Source organism: Vigna radiata, chromosome 8 (genome assembly GCF_000741045.1).
Source record: "Vigna radiata var. radiata cultivar VC1973A chromosome 8, Vradiata_ver6, whole genome shotgun sequence".
In the NCBI taxonomy this organism is placed as follows: domain Eukaryota; kingdom Viridiplantae; phylum Streptophyta; class Magnoliopsida; order Fabales; family Fabaceae; genus Vigna; species Vigna radiata.
This window is the reverse complement of record NC_028358.1, coordinates 30183720-30204264: the sequence shown is the minus strand read 5'-3', so window position 1 is coordinate 30204264 and position 20545 is coordinate 30183720. Positions and strand designations below refer to the sequence as shown.

The 20545-nt window shown below is 33.9% G+C and overlaps 1 protein-coding gene and 1 pseudogene across 1 annotated transcript; one reads left to right on the top strand and one right to left on the bottom strand.

Annotated features, from left to right (window-relative positions):
* Positions 1-8015: 8015 nt before the first annotated feature.
* On the top strand, positions 8016-11200 carry LOC106770505 (receptor-like protein 12). Its single transcript, XM_014656311.1, has 2 exons — positions 8016-9781; positions 9883-11200. Exons 1-2 carry the CDS (start codon positions 8016-8018, stop codon positions 11198-11200), a joined length of 3084 nt encoding a protein of 1027 aa, XP_014511797.1.
* A 3488-nt stretch (positions 11201-14688) lies between these two features.
* Positions 14689-18281, bottom strand: LOC106770504 (annotated as a pseudogene).
* Between the last annotated feature and the right edge of the window lie 2264 nt (positions 18282-20545).

Here is a 20545-nt window from a genome sequence, read left to right as displayed (position 1 = left end):
CCCTTACTCTCTTATTTATATTTAATTATCTGCTTAGTAAGAAAAATTAAGAGAAAAATAATAAAAGGCACGATAAAAGTATATAACCAATTCACTCCCCCCTCTTGGTTTGTTCCACGCTAATAATTCCGTTGCAGCGATTCTAACACCCATGTCAAAGATATTCACATGATTTAATATATTCTCTCCCCCTTAAATGAAGGCATGTGAAACATCTCAAGAAATATGCAATGCTCCCCCTGATATTATGCATGTTTTAATCATTAAACATAGATGCACAATGCAGTTTCACAGTATATACCAGAGCATAAATCCAATTATTGGAATCTTTAAACCCCTGTTGATACACAGTTGATTTGCTCTCAGTTTTAATCAACTTCATTGATGTCCTGTGAGTTGATCTTTCCAGTTATATTCATCCAGTAAGCAATGTTCCTACAAAACCTTTCAAGATCTTTCTAGATCAAGCATTTTAGAATCAATATGATATAAGAATTATCACAGGTAAAATATGCGTATGCAAATGTATGAATGTAACAGTAATCAACAACTCATTCGCATACAAGCATAGTAAAATTGATTTAAATCTTTCCTTGTTCAATGGTTTTGTGAAAATATCTGCCCATTGATGTAAGGTGTCTACATATTCGACCTTAATTTCACCCTTGAGGATGTGGTCTCGTATGAAATGATGCCTTATTTCAATATGCTTAGTTTTAGAATGAAGAACCAGATTTTTAGTCAAATTGATTGCACTTGTGTTATCACATTTTAAAGGAATATGATCTAATGATATGCCATGGTCTCTAGTTGGCACTTGATCCAAAGAGACTGAGCACAACAACTTCTAGTTGCTATGTACTCGACTTCTGTGGTAGATAATGCCACACAAGCTTGTTTCTTTGAATCGCTTAAGATCTTCCCAACCAATGATGAACCCTAGAGGAAGACAATATAGTCAATCCTTTGCTACTCCCTCTAATGAATGCTGAAATGCTTTTAAGAAAATGTGATCTTCCGGGACATGTGGAGGTTTTATTGTGCAGTAGATTATGTGGAATTCCTTTAGATGTTTACGAGGGAATTCATCTGCAAGGCCTAGTCTAGTGTTGATAATGTATGGAACATCCTCATCAAGTGAATCCCAAAGAGTCCTCTCACAAGTTGGAGGTTAAGCCATATTGTTTTTAGTATAGAAATCAGCAAAATATAAATGAGAATCATAATCAGAGGCAGAGGCATAGGCAAAAGAAATAGTATGCACAAAACCGAAATAGGTAGACATACAGAAGGAGAATGCTCGGATTATTAAAAATAATACTATTTAATTCAGGATCAAAGGGTGGTGGAAGTCCTGGATTAGTCAACACAGATCATGCGATTCCAACACACAAGCATGCATATAGAGGTAAAACTACAAGTATACTTAAACAGTATCCAAATGAGCTGAAAATTTTTAGCAACACCCTAAAATCATGAAAAGATAGCACAAAAACTTTCAAAACAAAATTCAAAGGGTAACTATTTTAACCACTAAAAGAAAATTTGGAAAAATATGGAAATAAAACTAGAAAAATAAAAATAAAACAGAAAATAGTCTCTTTTTGGAAATATGAGCAAAAGCATATGTAATATGTCTAATTCTGATAAAAGGAGCAAAAGTTATGACAGTCTGAAGTTTTCACAAATCTTGCTTTCAAAAATTTTTGTATCTCAGAAATGAGACTACCATAGTTGCTTTTGGGATTTTTCTATCAAAATATAAACCAAAAGAAGTGCACACAAAAAATTTCAATGAAAAGTAACAGCTCTAGCGACCAAAATGAAAAACTCTTCCATTGCATTTTCTTGCCAAAACGTGCCGAATAACACCAATTTCCTAATTCTGGCTTGATTGAACATGAACAACTCAAACACACAAACATCACAAAACAAAACAAAACACACACACACACAAGTCCAAACAGAACACACACACAAAACAAAACACACAATAACACACTGAACCTAAGAAAACTGTTGGTCCCCAGCAACGACGCCAAATTTTGATCATCGATGTCGTGCTTGACTCAAATCAATGTCGTAGATTAAATGCAGTATACTAGGCAATAACTCCTTGGTCATCTCTCAAGGACCAATTTTGGTTCAGTCAAAGGATCAAACACGTAGTGGGAGGTTTTTTTGAGCAGAATGTGCAAACTAAATTAACAGAGCAAAAGACGAATTAAAACACAAATTAAGGACATGCTGGTTACTAGTTCAACTACAATGTTTTCAGTCCCAGATTAACAATAATCCAACTGCTACTCGCACCCTTAATTCAACAAGAATTAATCAACTAAGCTAAGACTAAAACAGTTTTCATAAAACCGAATTGAGAAAACGCAATGCACCTATGTAATCCCCTATGCGCTACCACAGATTAAGCAAATGCGACTCTAATCACCTTTCCAGGCCTACCTCCTTTACCCACTGATCTAAACTTTAACAACATCCTAACCATGCCCATCACTTGATTGTTGACAACAATGCACATCAAGAAACTAAAATTTTCGCAATGTTCCAAGCAAACAAGGAAGAACAACAAGCCAATTTTCAAACCCTCATGAACACCCTTAATAATGCAATGGCCAAAATCTTCCAGAAACCAGACCAACAACAACCACCACCACCCTCTAAGCAGTGATTGTCTATCCTCTCATTCTTGATGTTACCAAATAAGGAGGAGAAGAATTTGCTAAACGCTGAAGACTCTGCATCGATGCATTCTATTTTAATTTTGCAATTATTTATTTGGACAATTACTTTGGCTTATTTCAAATTCGTTTAATTTTCGTATAATTCTTTGGCACCATTTTTTTTCTCTAATGATGTTGAATTATGGAAGTCACAAATCTTTCATATAGCATAGGTTTAATACATCATTTGATCCCTTCTTTTGGAGGTTTGGTTCAAAATGATCCTACCTTTGAAAAAAGTTCACTAAGGCCCCACATTTCATTAAAAAATGTTCAATAACGTCCTTTTCGCTGACGCCGTTAAAATCATAATGGTGTAGATGCTAGCGTGGCGAAACCTCGGTGAGCTGTTTAGTTGGATGATTATGTGGCACTGTGAAGTGATTGTAATGTGTAAATATTTAAGAAAAAATAAAATGACGTAAGGTAGGTGGTAGGTTAAGTCTGGGTTAAAGAAAAATACCTTTATCTAAGAGAGATTTCTTCATTTCCGGGTTCAACATTGTTCTAAAAGTGGTGTTGTAATCAGTGTTGGCTGCTGATTCCTTGAAGGTGTAATTGGAACATCATACGTACGTGAGGTAAGTGTTCCTAATCTAACCTAATTAATTGATATTCTTGTTGTTTTATTTGGGGGTTAGGGTTTAATTTGATTTTGTGTTAAATATACGTATTTTGTTCGATTGATGATGATTTTGGGGGTATAAATTTGTTGTTTAAATATTTGTTGTTGAATTTGGGAGTATAAATTTAGGGGTATGAATTTAGGGATTAGGGTTTAATTTGATTTTGTTAGATATACGTATTTTGTTCAATTGACGATGATTTTAGGGGTATAAATTTGTTGTTTAAATATTTTCTGTTAAATTTGGGGGTTAGGGTTTAATTTGATTTTGTTGTTTATCCTTTTATGCAACTTTTGGACAAAAATTTTCAGATCAAAAATCCTCCTTCTTTGCCTGACAATTTCATCATCTCTTTCCTCATTATTTTCTTCAGTACACCATTTGAAAAAGTTACAGTACATGCCTCTTGAAGATCCACCCTGTTATGCACCAAATAAGCCACTAAAATTGATTCTAACTCATCAATCTATGAACAAATATATTCCAAATAAAGTGACAAGGGAATTCAAAAAACTTGTAATGACGAGATCCCCAAAATTGTCTGCCAGCATTTTGTGGAGTTCTCGCCACTTTGCTCACGACATAATCACCACACTTGCAACGAGGGATTATCCTACCTCCCCTCCAACCACCATCATTTGTGGATTTGGAATTTCTTTCCCACGTTGTTTTGGAACAAGAAGAATAACCTTGGGAAGAAGCCATTTCTATTTACCCACAACCATTATGCTAAAAAATGTGAACAACTTGAACGAACCCTAACCACCCCTTTTATTAAACATAATAACCTCAACTTTAAACATTTCTACCAACTCACTTCACTTTACAGTGCCACGTAATCATCCAACTAAACAGCTCACTGAGGCTTGGCTACTGTGGCATTTACACCGTTATGATTTTAATGGTGTCAGCGAAAAGGACCTTATTGAACATTTTTTAACGAAATATGGGACCTTAATGAACTTTTTTCAAAGGTGGGATTATTTTGAACCTATAACATAATTATTTAACAAGCACTTTGGTCTGATGTCTCAAATATGTCTATCCTATTACATTATTGATTGCTTTGTTATACTATTGATTGAATGGTTGATTACTCTGACAGATTATTAAAATTAGGGGTGGTACATGTCTATCTAAACATAAGATATTCCCTTAATCTTATGAAGTGTATGATTGAATATACATGTTAAGACAAGATTGTCTAAGAAAGAGACTAGGATCGTCTAAAACATCTTTGGTTTTGAAGTTTAATAAAAAACATTAAACAAAATCATGGTTATCAAACTCGCGAGTTAACTCGCTAACTCGGACGAGTTTGAGTGTTTAGTTAAGGTTGTTGAGTTAACTCGGCAGTGAACTCGTTTTTTGAGTGAACTCGGTGGACTCGTTCATGAACTTGGTAAAAACGTATGAAATCGCGATTTTGCCGCGATTTGACGAGTTTAAAACGGGTAGAAACGAAAAACTTTTTGGCAATTGAATACCTTGTTCCTCAACATTCTCACCGTGCTTCACTCTCCAGTTTGCGTTTCTGATCGGGTTTCATCTCCTAACTTTCGCGCTCCATCCAACCGTCGTTGGTGGTCGCATTTCGTCCGCTCCGGTTCGTGATCACCGTGGTCGCACTCCAATCACCTGGGTCACACTCTCTGTCCAGTCGCCTTCGTGTTGCTGTCATAGCTTCTGGTCTCACAGCTTCGGTCTCGCTCCTTCCGATTTGCACTCTTCGTATTTTTTCATTTTAAACGTTACAATCTCCCCAACCCCGTTTTCTTTCTTTTAAACATTACAATCCTCACTTTCATGTCTTTTATTAAAAAATGTTTTTTTTTTTTGGAGCTGTTACCGCTCTGCATTCTTTTTATTAAAAGAAGGTACTTTTTGAATTTTAAAGCTGCATCCGCTGCATACCATACTGCTATTCTGCCATACTTTTTCATTAAAAAATGTTTTTGAATTTTAAAGCTGTTATAGAATACAACCTACTTTTAATTAAAAAAATAATTTTTAATTTATATTTTACATTCTATTTTTATGAGTAATATTTCTATGAATTTATGTATTTCAATTTATATAATTTTGTTATTTTATTTGAATTAGGATGTTATTTATATTTTTTTTTCATGTAAAGTAAACTCTTACGAGTTTACGATTCGAGTTTACGAGTCGAGTTTACTGGACTCTCACGAGTTTACGTAAACTCTCGAGTTTGACAACCTTGAACAAAATAGTCTTGGGTAATCAAATTTCTAAAAATATAAAAGAGCATAGACATAGAGAATAAATTACAGTCTCTTATGATTATAAAAGATAAAACCTCTAAATACTAAAACCATCTAGTTACCCACCTAGCACAAAAAATATGTCACAAAGAAAAACATCTAGATTAGAAGCATTTATGCAATAAGCCTAATCAAGGTTACTTCTAAAGCTAAATTAGGTGTTAAATGACAAAAGAGATAAGCTGAAATAATATAGGAGCATAGAAAAAGTCTACACATAATATGTCTAAAAACATACAATCACAAAACAACAGGTACAAGAATATCCAAGTAAAACTAGCAAAACACTGAGCATAAGAGTCGATCAAGTAAGACTCACAACATATATTGTTTAAAGGACGAAACTTCACTGTTGAGAAGAGATATAATACAAAACATTAGCTATAACACAACTAATTAGTACTATAAGAAGAGAGAAAGTTTGCTAAGAGAAAGGTCAAGATCGTTTAGCAACTTCACATGTCTTGAGGACTAATGAGCAACGTTAAGCAAAAAGATACTTGACAAAGTGTTATCTTTATGAAAATCACATCGTTAAATGAAAATGAGTTATGAATAACCCGTTTATGAAAAAGCCATAGTAAACGTGCTAGTACATAAGTCGGTGTAGTATTGAACGTGTCAATGTACTAATGAGAGTCTTGCTAAATGCAATCATGCTATATTGATAGCAACCTCTCTTGAAGCCACCAAACACTACACCACCACCACCATATATCCCAGAGGATTTGAGCTTCTACCCCATCCATACCTTATCTCATCATCCTTGGACAATTTACCATCACATTTCCACACCATTCATCCAAGGAAACACCCATACATGCACATCTCCTAGCTTTGACTCAACCTAGCCAAGGAGGTTGCCATCATATATCGTCTAATGATATATAAATAAAATTGATGAAGTAACATTCATATTATACAAAGTTTATTTTAAAAAAAAAAAAAGTACTCAAACTTTGTATATAAATAGTATTGCAAAATGGACGTATAACATCTCTCATTCAACATCAACCAAGAGAAAAATTAACGTTAAAAATTATTGGTGGCTTTTTTTATAAATAAAATAAAAGTTTGGCGTCCGACACTAAAGGGGATCAACGTCATATCACCTTTAGACATCTATTTGGAGGGATACTAACGTCATATGATCTTTAAAAATAGATTTTGTTAGGGGTGACACCTAATGGGTTTAAAACATTAAAAAATGCAATGTGAAAGTCATTTTCACGTACTCATGAAACATAAGATCTCTCACAGAATTCAATGTCTAAAATGTATATGATGTCAAGCCTTATACAATCTGATGTCATCTGTTGTTTAAAGAATTAAAGAAAATAGTGCGAGAGTATTTCCCTTTCACTATTTCTTCACACTTTCTCTTCTCAAGCCTCCCAACACTTGTAGCGACTTGTGAGACCAACACTAAAGGTAAGTTTTCTTTTATTTAACACAAGTTCATGTTGTTTAGATGCCCTGGGTATGGTTTTCTTTTGTATTCACTAATTGTTTTCATATAGAAACCGTGTTTTGAACACCTTCATCCGATGGCATGAGTTTTTTTTTCTTCCTCACCTGCGACGACTCCTCCACAATTAGCAAAATACACCTGCGGTACAAGTTACAACTGTACGCTATCCTTCACTACCTTCTGCCGAATCAAAACACAAACATGCAAAAGGATAAATAAAGAAAAAAAAAATGTAAACTCCCCTTACTTCTTACTTTTCACTTTTTCCTTCTTCCCCTTAAAACTTAACTTCTAAAACTTTCTTTCTTCTCTCTCTGACTTGTCATTGGTTTTATTAAAATTCTGACCTTAAACCTTATCCTCCTATATATTTGTAAACCTGATATATTTAAAGAAAATATAATATAAAAATATTTCAAACTATAAATTAATATCTATCTCTAATAGTATTTTATTCTAGTGAATTTTATCTTTCAACTTAAAAAATTTAATTAAATTTATATATTTTTTAAATTATTAAAATTTCTACAATTTTACATCTTTCCACTAAAAAAATTGTAGAATTAAAGAAACAACACATTTCCGTATGATTCGGATATTGACTATAAAAGGTTTCGGGTATGACACGAATATTGACTATAAAAGGTTTCGGGTATGACACGGATATTGACTACAAAAGTGTTCCGGGTATTGACGGGTATTGACTATAAAAAGTTCAGTGTATTGCACGGCTAAAAAGATAGTTAACATATATAATAATTACACATTCTGTAGCTGAGGTAGCATCTAATTCACTTGAAATCTCTATGGCTGAGGGGATTGTTCTCATTTAGAATCTACTAACCATTCATTCCCACCCTACCAGCTTTTCTAACCTCTTCAACCATAGAAACAAATGAAAATTTCACTAGTTTCATGGTTTTACTTCACTGTCTACTGTTGGACGTGTCTCGTTGTTCACATCGTCTCTGACCAATGCAATAAGGATGAAAGATCACAGCTCTTGCAATTGAAGAACAATCTTACATTTGAACCTGAGAGTTCCAACAAACTAAGCTCATGGAATCAAAGAAGTGCTTGTTGTGAGTGGAGAGGTGTAACATGTGACGAGGAGGGGCGTGTTACTGGTCTTGACCTGAGTGAAGAATCAATCGCTGGTGGGTTTGACAATTCAAGCAGCCTTTTCAGTCTACGCCACCTCCAGAATTTGAATTTGTCTTACAACAACTTCAACTCGGAGATTCCATCTGCATTCAACAAGTTAGAGAATTTAACTACTCTGAGCTTGGCATATGCTGGCTTTGTGGGGCAAGTTCCAATACAGATTTCTCAACTCACAAAATTGGTCACTCTTGATCTTTCATCACAGGCACAAGAAGTGAAACTTGAGAACCCAAGTCTCCTTGAACTTGTCAGAAACCTCACAAAACTTAGACAACTTTATCTAGATGGTGTGAGTGTATCAGGTGGAGCACAAGAATGGCAGACTGCTTTGTTGCAAATTCCAACTCTTGAAGAATTGAGCATGCTTAGCTGTTATCTCTCAGGGCCACTTCTTCCTTCCCTTGCAAGACTTGAGAATCTATCAGTCCTTGATCTTAGTTATAACAACTTGGCATGTCCTGTTCCAGAAACATTTGCCCATTTCAAAAGTCTTACCTCCTTGAAGCTTACTGATTGCGAGTTGATTGGAATTTTTCCAGAAAAGATCTTTCAAATACCAACATTGTCCTATATTGATATATCAGATAATTATGATCTTTCTGGTTTCTTTCATCACTTCCTGCCAAATGGATCTCTCCACACCATGTTCGTAAGTGACACAAATTTCTCTGGTCCACTTCCAAATTCAATTGGAAATTTAAGAAACTTGTCTAATCTGGATCTTTCTTCATCCCAATTTAGTGGAACACTGCCCAATTCATTACAAAATCTCACCCAACTTGTTGATCTAGATCTGTCAGGGAATCGCCTTTCTGGCTCAGTTCCAGCTTTACATTTGTGCAAACAACTCCAAAGCATATACCTCACTGATAACACTTTCACAGGTACAATATCGCTTGTTAACTTTCAAGATCTCGTAAATTTAGAGTACCTAAACTTAGACAGTAATTTCTTCACTGGAACCATTCCATCATCTATCTTCACACTACCATCATTGCATTATCTTCATCTTTCCAACAATAAATTTGAAGGTCAACTCGATTTCACAAACACCTCGTATAGTTTACAATCGCTTGATTTGAGTGGCAATCTTTTAGAAGGGTCCTTTCCCATATCTTTGTTTGAACTAACGAATCTTGAATCTCTTTCATTGTCTTCCAATAATTTCAGTGGCACCATAGAGGTCAATTTGCTTGGCAAGCTGGAAAACCTTACCACACTTGATATTTCAAACAACACCTTAACAATAAATGATATATCCACTCCACTCACTCGGTCTCCATTATTTCCTAGTTTGAAAGTCATAGGCTTAGCTTCTTGCAAGTTGACAAAATTTCCACAATTTTTGAAAAATCATTCACTAAGATCTATTGACCTGTCAAATAACCATATTGCTGGCACTATACCACACTGGCTTTGGAACAACAATGCTCTAGAAAATATTGATCTTTCGTATAACTACCTGACTGACTGGGAGGAACCTATGTTCAACAATTTGTCTCTTTTGTCCATCCTTGATTTTCATTCCAATCTTCTCCACGGACCTCTTCCAACACTACCCCAATCGTTTGACTATGTAGATTTTTCAACAATTTCAGCTCTTTTTTGCCACCTAAAATTGACAAATACCTCAGAAAAGCTAGGTTTCTCTCTATTGCAAACAATAATATCCAAGGGAGCATCCCAGAATCAATATGCGATGCTCCTAATCTTCGTGTGCTTGACCTCTCCAATAATTCTCTGACTGGCACAATTCCAAAATGCTTGATTGCTATGAATGGAACTATTAGCATACTTGATTTAGGGAGGAACAAACTCAGTGGCACTATTGACACATGTCCTGGCTTGTGTTCGCTAAGAACACTACACCTAAATGGTAATTCTCTGCATGGAAAGCTTCCAAAATATCTGGCTAATTGCGCCATGATGGAGATTTTAGACATTGGAGACAACCAGATACATGATGAGTTCCCTTGTTGGTTCGAGAACATGACCACCCTACGTGTTCTTATTTTGAGATCCAACAAAATAAATGGCTCCCTCAAATGTGAAAGAACCGAGGTAGCATGGCCACAGCTTCAAATTTTTGACCTTGCATCAAACAACTTAGGTGGTAGAATTCCATTGGCATTCTTTGGAAGTTGGAAAGCAATGATAGCTGATGAGAGTGATCAGAGAAAGCTAGGTCATCTTCAATCTGAAGTACTAGAAATTTATAGTGTTTTTTATAATGACAGAGTTACAGTTACAAGCAAAGGGCAACGAATGTATTTAGCAAAGATCCTAATCATCTTCACCGTCATTGACTTGTCATGCAACAAATTTGAGGGACTAATCCCAGGAGGACTTGGACAACTAAACGCTGTCCACATACTTAATCTATCACACAACACCTTTTCTGGCTCAATTCCTTCATCTTTTGGAAACATGAAAGATCTTGAATCCTTAGACCTGTCAAACAACAACTTGAGCGGGTCAATCCCAACACAATTAGCACATTTATCTTTTCTCTCATTCTTGAACCTATCATGCAATCATCTCATGGGGAGAATCCCAACAGGTACCCAAATTCAGTCATTTCCAGCAGACTCATTCAGTGACAATGATGGGCTGTGTGGACCTCCATTGTCTGAAAATTGTAGTGTTGGTGATGGAATGCAAGTGACACCATCTCAAGTATCAAATTCCAATGCTGGCGTGAAAATTTCCTTTCATTGGAATTTTATATCATTTGAGGTAGGATTCACTTCTGGGGTTGGAATTATTGTTTTTCCTCTCTTATTCCATAAGCCATGGAGGAAATGGTACTGGAAATGTGTTGAAGACATACTTTATCACACCTTCCCTCAGCTGGACTTTGTATATGAACGGCATGGAGGACAAAGTTACAGAACACTACGGTGGAAACCACAGTGAAGATATTTGCATCTACCATTATGAAGTATGTGGTACAAATAAATTGTAACTATTTGAGGTTTGTTTTTTTCTTATTTAAGGGTCATTTGGAGGAGATTAGATATATGTCATTTGAATACCAATCCACATAAGTTATTGACATCATTTTTAACCCAAAATTTTGAGTCAATGAACTTATAAGTATTCTTCTTATATGATGTTTAACTTAGTCATTTCTATCTAATATGAGACTCACTTGGATTATTCTTAACACCATTCTATCTTGTCCACTTTTAAAATACTATATTTAATTTATGTTGAAAATCTAGATGTGAATCTAACTCTCATATTGGGTAAAAATGAAAAAGTTGAATAACTTATAAAGAAGTAAACTCAAACACATTATTTCGAGTCTCATGGGTTGACTCAATGAAAAATCTTGAATTTGTGAATTTCTTGAATTGAAAGTCCCTCCGTGATAAGCCTTTGAAACAAAAGTGTCCTATTGCTATAATAAAATGGGAATATAAAAAGTTCACCATTCAGGTACTCTAGTTGGGAATGTGGAAGACTTCCAATCAAGGTGGAGTGTACCTATGTGAAAAGAACTCACTATTTAAGGGAGGATTGTTGAAAGTTCAAGTAAGTTTAAATCTTACATTAATTAATGATAAGAAAGTTGGACAACTTGTGATGACAAATCTCTTAGCCATGGTCAAGCACTTTCAAGAAGAGTGGAAGTCATCCTTGAAGATGGTCTAAACTCTACCTTTTGGACCACCTTTGGGGCCATCATGGAGCATAGCTTGGAGTAGTATAAGTTTTATTTAGGTCATGTATTTTGGCCAAGTAGTGTAGGTTTGTTTAAGGCTTGTATTTAAGGCCTAATCAGTATAAAAATTTTCCTTAAGCTAGACATTCAAACCATGTGGAAAGTATGCGCCATGTGTAATGTTTCCATTGGAGAGGATTTAACTTTAGTAGTGATCACATGGAACTCTAGGAATAGGGAGGATTGTGCTTTATAAGTGCCCACATGTCCTCCCCTTATTGGAGGGGATTTGTGGACACTTGTCCACTCCTTAGAAGGCCTCATTTTTGGCCAATGAGTACAAAAGTGAGGGGTCATGCTTTTAGGATTTTTAGATGACACCCTTGCCTATATATAGAAGTGTCTCCTCTCTTGTAATCACCTTTGATTAAGAGTAAAGTTATGCTGTCATTTTTGTGTCATACTACTCTATTAAGGTCACCCTAGGCTAGAGCAACCCAAGTGACCTCCTCTAGCCTCCTTCCTCCAAGAGTTTGCCCAACCTCTCTTAGACCATCACTAAACACCACCTCTATCTTCCATAAACATCACATGACCAAGAGCCTTAGTCTCTTTTCCACCATATTTCCGCAACCACCCCAACCTTCAACCATCACCATGGCTTTCCTTCTAATTTCCCCCAACCTAGCTAAAGAGATTTCCATAAACTTCTAAGGAAGGAAAACCCATTGTGTTAACATTTTAGGTTAAGGTGGTATCAATTCCTTATGCAGATTGAATTTGTGTTTCATTGGTATTGCATTTATCGAGTGAATCTCCTAAAAAACCCTTCATATTATCATATTCTATTTTATCTTACTAATCAAAATATATTTTTATACTCCTTTATTGTATACATTATAAGAAAGATAGGAGTGAAAGGCAAATAAAGGGTATCAAGATGAAGGATAAGAAAAAAATTAACTAAAAAGCAAAATTTTGAAGGAAGAGAGACACAAAATGACCATATAAATTAGCTATTGCACCTTTAAAGATAAAAGGAAATAATAAGCTTTAGGGAACTTTTATACAATTGGTAATTTTTTCAGTCCAATTAACTTTCGAAGGCTCTTATCCATCACCTATGGGATTAGAGCTAACAGAGGCAACTTCTAATACATTTCAAACGTTTACAGGTTCAAATTAATTTACTTTGTAGTTTAGAGTTAACAAGGTTCACATTGTTCAATAAGGGGAAATTTACACATTGCAATTTACACACTATTTAAGTAGTGACTACTGACTAGGGAGAAGGATATATTCAACATGAGTTGAATCAAGATCCTCCTAGATAATTTGACAATGCATGTAGGTGAGGTAGAAAAGTGTGATTCTGATAAACAAAAAGAATAAAGAGCAACCGACAAAAAAAGGATGTCATAATAAGTAAATAACTAATGCAAAAAAGACATATTATGACAAGTAAAATAAACATATTATGACAGGTGTTCTGTTATCATAGTTTTGACAATCATAAAAGGTTTACTCATTCTATGGCATAGTGAAAAAGTACGTCATAATAGGTTAAACATATTATAATGTACTTCCCATCACCTGTCATAATATATCTCGTTTATTAAGACATACTTTTAGTTATCATTCATAATATATCTAATTTACCATGACATAATTCGGTTTACCTGTCATAATATCTCAAGTTCTATGACAGTTATTTTCACCTATCATAATATCTCCTATGTATTATGATAGGTAAGGTATTCGTTCATAATACGTGTTATTCACAATTAACCTATTATGACATTCATTGTCATGTACGCCATATAACTTGTTTTTTTTTTATAAGATTTATACGTGCTTACATTTTACATACTATGGTAGGCAATGTCATGTATGTCATAGAAAAGTTGTCTTTTTCTATAAAATGATATTTCCTGTTTTATGATCTCATCCAATCAATTAACCTGGAAATCAACAAATTCAATTGAACAAATAAAATGGAAATCATTTCATACATTAAATTGTCCAATAATATTTAAGAAATTATTTGTACATAAAACTATAGGTTTAATTGCTTATTTTGTCCCCAGTTTGGTTGAAGTGTGTCAAATCCGTCCCCTTTTTAGAAAAATGTCAATTTCGTCCTCATATAGAAAAAATTTGTGTCAATCAAGTCATCTCCGTTAAAAACAAACTAATGGTGTTAAAAACTTAAAGTGAGTTTTGAATAATAACCACTTCATGGGTCTGATCCCTGATTTTGTAGTGGATAAAGTGAGTTTTGAAAGCAATGATTTTTAACGAAGATGACTTGATTGACACAAATTTTTTCTATATGAGGACGAAATTGACATTTTTCTAAAAGGGGGACGAATTTGACACACTTCAACCAAACTCGGAACAAAAGAAGCAATTAAACCTAAAACTATATATTCAATCCAAATATTACGTTAACCTACATATATAATACTAAATTGTAGTCAAGTTTCTAGAAGTTACTAACACTTAGAATTAAAGAAGGATACTCAACTCAAACGCCTCATGCATAAATTCTGCATTTACTCTAAAAGGCATGTTGTGTTTAATATAGTCCATAACATTTCTAGCATCCAACCCAAAGGAAAACATAAGTCCACGATTGCATATGTAGGTTCCTTGGACACTTCCATCTTAAAGAATAACAAGATGATTTTACCATAAAAGCCAACTTTTGGGTACCAGTGTAAAACTCAAAATTTAATTATATAATACTTGGGTACATTGGTCCCTAAGATAGACCAAGGCGAACTTCCATCCCATGATGCATGTCGGAAGGCCTAAAAGTTTCCAAGTCATGGGGATATGCAAATAACATCAATGATATTGAGAGACAGAAGTAAAACAATAACACGTCGTATCTCAATTAATAAAAAACAGCAACAGTTAAGATTGCATTTCTTATTATCATGGATACCAAACTCATAATCAAAGGCCTCAAATCATTAGAAATAACGTCGCTCAAAAATATTAAGCCTAGTTCATACATGCCATGCATTTATCTTCAACTATAGCATTTCAATTATAATGCTCGTCAAATCTTAAACGAGTCAAATATGTTTTTCTATTTTAAAAAAGTTGTGTTTCGTTCATAAACTAAGCTATATATCTATTTCATTTCGGTGCTATATAAAATCATGTAAAACATTTTTCCCACCATTGCAGATGTCAACGGTATCGAATATTTAAATATAAGATTACAATTATCTCCATGACTACAAGTATAAGATTTTGTTCTAATGAACCATAAAACAAGTATAGTCATGGCCATTGAAATATAAAAAGTGACTATAGGAATTTACCATTCAGCCATATTATTTTATAGGAAGAAAATATAAAAAGTGCATCAACAATCTGCCACTTTCACGTGAACAAATAGAATAATATAGCCAATTCTATCTATGACTTAAACATTGCAAAAAAATTCTATTGCACTATCTACCCAAACTAACGTGAATTTGCTTATACCATGACACATATTTCTAATGATCAAAATCTTCTCCAAACAGGTCTTACCATAGCTTAAATAACTCAAATCTGATGCTGCACCACAAAACCAGAGAAAGGAAAGACAAGAACGTGAACCAACCATGGAAAACCAGCATGAACTTCCTCCTAGTATAGCTGCACCAGCCAACAAAGGAAAATTCCACCACTAGCTCAACTCATGTGATCAAGGTACTTGGTTCTTTGCACCATAGACCACCTAAAAGTCATGTTCCAGCTCTCAAATAATCAAGAAACAAAAATACTGCAGCACTTAAGCTAAAGACAACACCTACTCGAAGTTCAGTTCCTTCTAGAGACCCTTGTGCCTTCCAACTAACGGTCCAGTTCAAGAAAGCTTGAACTTCATCATGTTTTAACTCTTCTAAAGAACTAGAGTTCTTAGAATCTAGTTTTAAGCCTCAATGAAAATTCTGGATAGAAAGCACCTCCCCAACTCTACAAGAGTCTAGTAGTTAAACTAGTTTTGATCAAAGAAAAGGGAGAGTTGTTTTGTGCCAACTAAAAATTCCAGTAGCTGTTCTGATCTCTGTATCTCAATGTTAGTAGCTCTAACATCTTCCTCTTGGTCAACTTGACGTGAGAAAAATGGTCCAACCCTCCTTCAGCTCACGGTTATCCTGCAGCAAACAAAAAAGGCTGCACTGCATGGTCTCCAAAAGTTGCTTCTGTTTGGGCTCATGAATCAAGTCTAGCAAGCTTTGTTTTAAAGAAAACCTTTCAAAAGTCTAACACTTGACCCCACTAAAACATAATTTACATTTTCTCTAATTTCATCATCTAAATAAAGAATGATTCCACCAAAAACAAGGCACCAAACAACGGCTTACTTGACCTCCTTGCTGCCATATATATGTTTTTTTATCCAAACTGACCCTATTTCTATTTAGACGTAAGAAAGAGTGGCAACACTAGAAACTTCTGTCCAGCAAAGGAAACATTGCACCAATTGAACAAAACCAAACCAAACTAGCTTCATTTGATTCATGTAGCAACTACACCAGCTCTGGTCACGTTCCAGCATCATTCAAGTCCCATCCAGGAGGAAAACGCTGCAGTAATTCCAGCTCACTGGTCTAGCCAATTGCAGTTCACATTAACCTTCAAAGTAGCACTACATCAAGGGAAAACATGCGTCTTTTACACGAACTATAAAGTCTGGAACGTTGCATCCAACCAAGGAATTTCTCCCAACGTAAACTTTATTCCAGTAAGGAAAAACCAACTTCATCACTTCCTATTTTAGTGCTAGCTACTGTCCCAAATTATTTAAAACAAGCTGGACTCTAACTAAGTCAAAATAGTGAACCTAGTCAAGCAAACGGAAAGCTGAATTCTCATAAAAAGTTCAGCCAATTAACTCTGCCTCTCCATTTTAATTTTTCTGCTAACCTTTGAGATAAAGTTCTCTAGGAATTTTAAGCAATGGAACAACCATCTAAAGGTTACTACATCATAAGATATATTGCACCATTCCGAAAAACTCTCCAACATCTGTAAACATTTTCCAGAATTTGCACCACTACAAACTACTTCCAACTTAGTTCATCTTTCAACCAAATTCAGCGACCTCTACCAAAGTTTTACTTTGCCAAACTCATCTGGCTGTCTTAGAGTACTATTTCCATTTTTATTAAAGTCTTACTACAACAATAAACTTTTACATGCAAACCATCATCCACATATTAAACACATATCAACACATGCTTACCATGTAAATCATCTACAACTCATACGTATAGCAAAAAAAATGCATCAAAGAAGTCCATAATGATAGTAATAACAATATCAGAAACGCATCCAACCACAAATATGTATACTCATTCATAATCATCATGCCAAAAATCACAGGATACAAGATTCTGCCAGCTCCCCTTACCAATTTCTCCTGCCAAAGTTCTCTGATTCTCTTAAGTTTCCCAGTCCCTTCTTTGTTGGTTTAAGCCTCATGTTTCTCTTGGATTCTCAGCCTCTCAAATGCACACCAAAACTCTCACGTTCACTCCTTTCTTCCTTGTTGTTTTCTCTCTCCTTTACTTAAAGAAAATGTTTGTGTTTTATACACATCCAGCCCTCCCAAGGAAAAATTTAGTCTCACACCATCAACTACATATAGCAATTAGAGGAAACATGTAGTCTTAACATATATTTGCAATCAAGCTCATCGGTCACAAACCATAGACCAACAAGAAGTATATGGAGTCTATATCATTTAGCAAACTATCCATAGTCGACTCTTACAAAAATATAGCATGCATCTCAACAAAATACACCAAATAAAAACTCGGGTCTTACACCATGCCCCGTATATAGAGATGCATATGATTTGTGCCTGAAAATCAAGGAATGGATTAACCAGCAACCATCGACACAAACAGGGACTCATGTCAAATTATCACTACTGAAACGCTTTAAATTTCGAAACACTCTAAGAAACTATACCAAAATATGCAATAGATTAATCGAATCCAAAAGCAGGTACCTAGACAATATTTGCTTGTCAAGCTCCTCCTTCAGTGGAAAAGCAGTTCCATACAAATTAATTTTACATTGCCTCTTCATCGCTTATTCCATCTCATTGTCTGAAAATCACAAACACAACAAAAACAAACACTTAATAGAGAAGTAAGAAACCAAACACGTCTCAGTTAAGCATTTTTTGTTCCGAAATGAAAACCTAATTAAAAAGGGGAAATAGGCAGCATGTGGAATTGGAACAAGCAGTTCTACAGTGACGTTGAGGATGTTAGGGATGGTGAGTGAAAATTGGAGAGGGAAGGTGAAAAAATTGGATTTAGAAGATATTATGACATATTTAATCAAACTAGTTATAATATATTTTTAACAAAATTTTGAGTATGTAATGTGTAGTTTATTATTACAGGTAATTAATTAACAGTAAAAAAAAACATATTATAATAAGTTATTTTAGACCTTTTATAATATATTTTAAATTTTTTTTCAATTCTTTTTATTACATTAGATATTATGATTGTTTTTCAAAATTACGTTATAATAAAATTTATTTTTAATATAAAAATATTACTCATCAACTTTTTATGACATGTGAATTTCATTAAGTACAATATGTCGTTATAAAATCTTATTTTTTTCATTTACAAGATGATTTTCTTGTTATCAAATAATAGTTTATAGGAAAACTTAATTAATTTTAATAGAAAAGTAAGATAAGTTTTTCTTTAAAATTAAATTTAAAATATTAAATAAAAAGTCTTTTAAAAATTGTTGCAACCCATTTCGCGACGGGACGACGATCCAAAAAGAAAACATGGTTGAGAAAGAGTTTGGAGTCGCCAGCATAGTTTATTCTGGAAAACTACAGAAAAACCATAAAATGATAAAGCACGGTCCACGAAAACCAAAGATTGGGTTCGGGAGTCGGTTACGTGTAGCGAAGGTATTAACACCCTACAACGCCTGTCCGAGGGCAGTATCTTTAATCAAAATACGCGAATAAAGATGTGGTCTGCAAGATGTTTAACTATCTCAAAAAAGAAACAAAATATATTTTTTTATTTTTTGTTCCCGACAAGGATTAACCTTGCTCTCCTACGTATTCTAAAAGTGAGAAATCAAGGTTACGAAGTTCTGCCTGAAAATTTGTTTATTGTTTAAAAAAAAAGATGTTTTGGTGTTTCGATGTCTTTGTAAAAAGGAGAAAGGTTTCAACACAAGGCCGACAGAATGGTCGCACGTGTGCTTAAACCTTTAAAATAAAATTTTGTTGATTTTTAAAATAAGAAGAAAAAGTTTTCAGCGCAAGGCTGAGAGAATAGTAGCACCTGTGCTTAAACCTTTAAAATGGAATTTTGTTGATTTTTAAAAGAAGAAGAAAAAGTTTTCAGCACAAGGCCGACAGAATGGTCGCACCTGTGCTTAAACCTTTAAAATGAAATTTTGTTGATTTTTAAAAGAAGAAGAAAAAGTTTTCCGCGCAAGGCCGACAGAATGGTCGCACCTGTGCTTTAACCTTTTAAAATAAATTTTTGATAGTTCTTGAAAGAAGAGGAAAAAGGTTTTAAGCACAAGACCGACAGAATGGTCGCACATGTACTAAAACCTTTAAATTATATTTTTTTTATATTCTTTTATCTTCCATTTTATTAATTTTAATTTATAATATCAAAATAATGTTTCATGTAAATATTTAAAAAAACTTAAGTATTTTTTAAGGAAAGTCTAAAAGGTAGAAAATAAATTACAGCTTATAAAAAAAATAATTAAGTGTTAAAAGAAACACTAAAAAAAATCACTTTTTATAATTTTTAAATTTGCCCATTTTTTTTTTTGCCTAAGAAAGAAAAACAATATTTAAAAGAAATAAAATAAAACAAGAACAAATTAAAAGAGAGATGGCGTCACAAGCTCTAGCACCATTTTTTTAATTTTAACCTTTTTAAAAAAAAAACTTTTTATTGAACATTTATTGTTTCTTTCAAAAATTGAGAATGCAGAAAAAATAAAACAACATGATAATAAAGACTAAAAGAAACAAAATACAATAGCAATAAATAAAACAAAACAATAAGACTAAAAGAAACAAAATACAATAGCAATAAATAAAACAAAACAATAATTAAGAAAAGGAGTGATATAAAAAGCAAGGATGAGTGCAACACGAAACCCTTTTCTTTATGTTGCCTTACGTTCTCTTTTCGAATGCTCTCTTCTTGAAATTGAATTTTTTCTTTCTTTTTTTCTATGTTCCATTATGCTCTCTTCTTGAAATTCAATCCTGCCCCCATTTTTCTTGTTTGCAAGGTGCATATTTATATACACACATTTGTAATATTATTGTGATATTGCCTTAATGGCGAATTAATTATCAATTAGCAAAATATGGAAATAAAAGGTCTTCATTGAATCAAATTAAAAATCATATTTTTCTTTTTAGGAACAAATTGAATACAACAATCAATATATTATTTTTAATTATTCTTTGCAATGATGGTCATAATGTTGATTCGAATTATTACCAAATAAAACAAAATTTCAAACATATTCTAAAGTGATCTTTCCTGCATTAATATTAA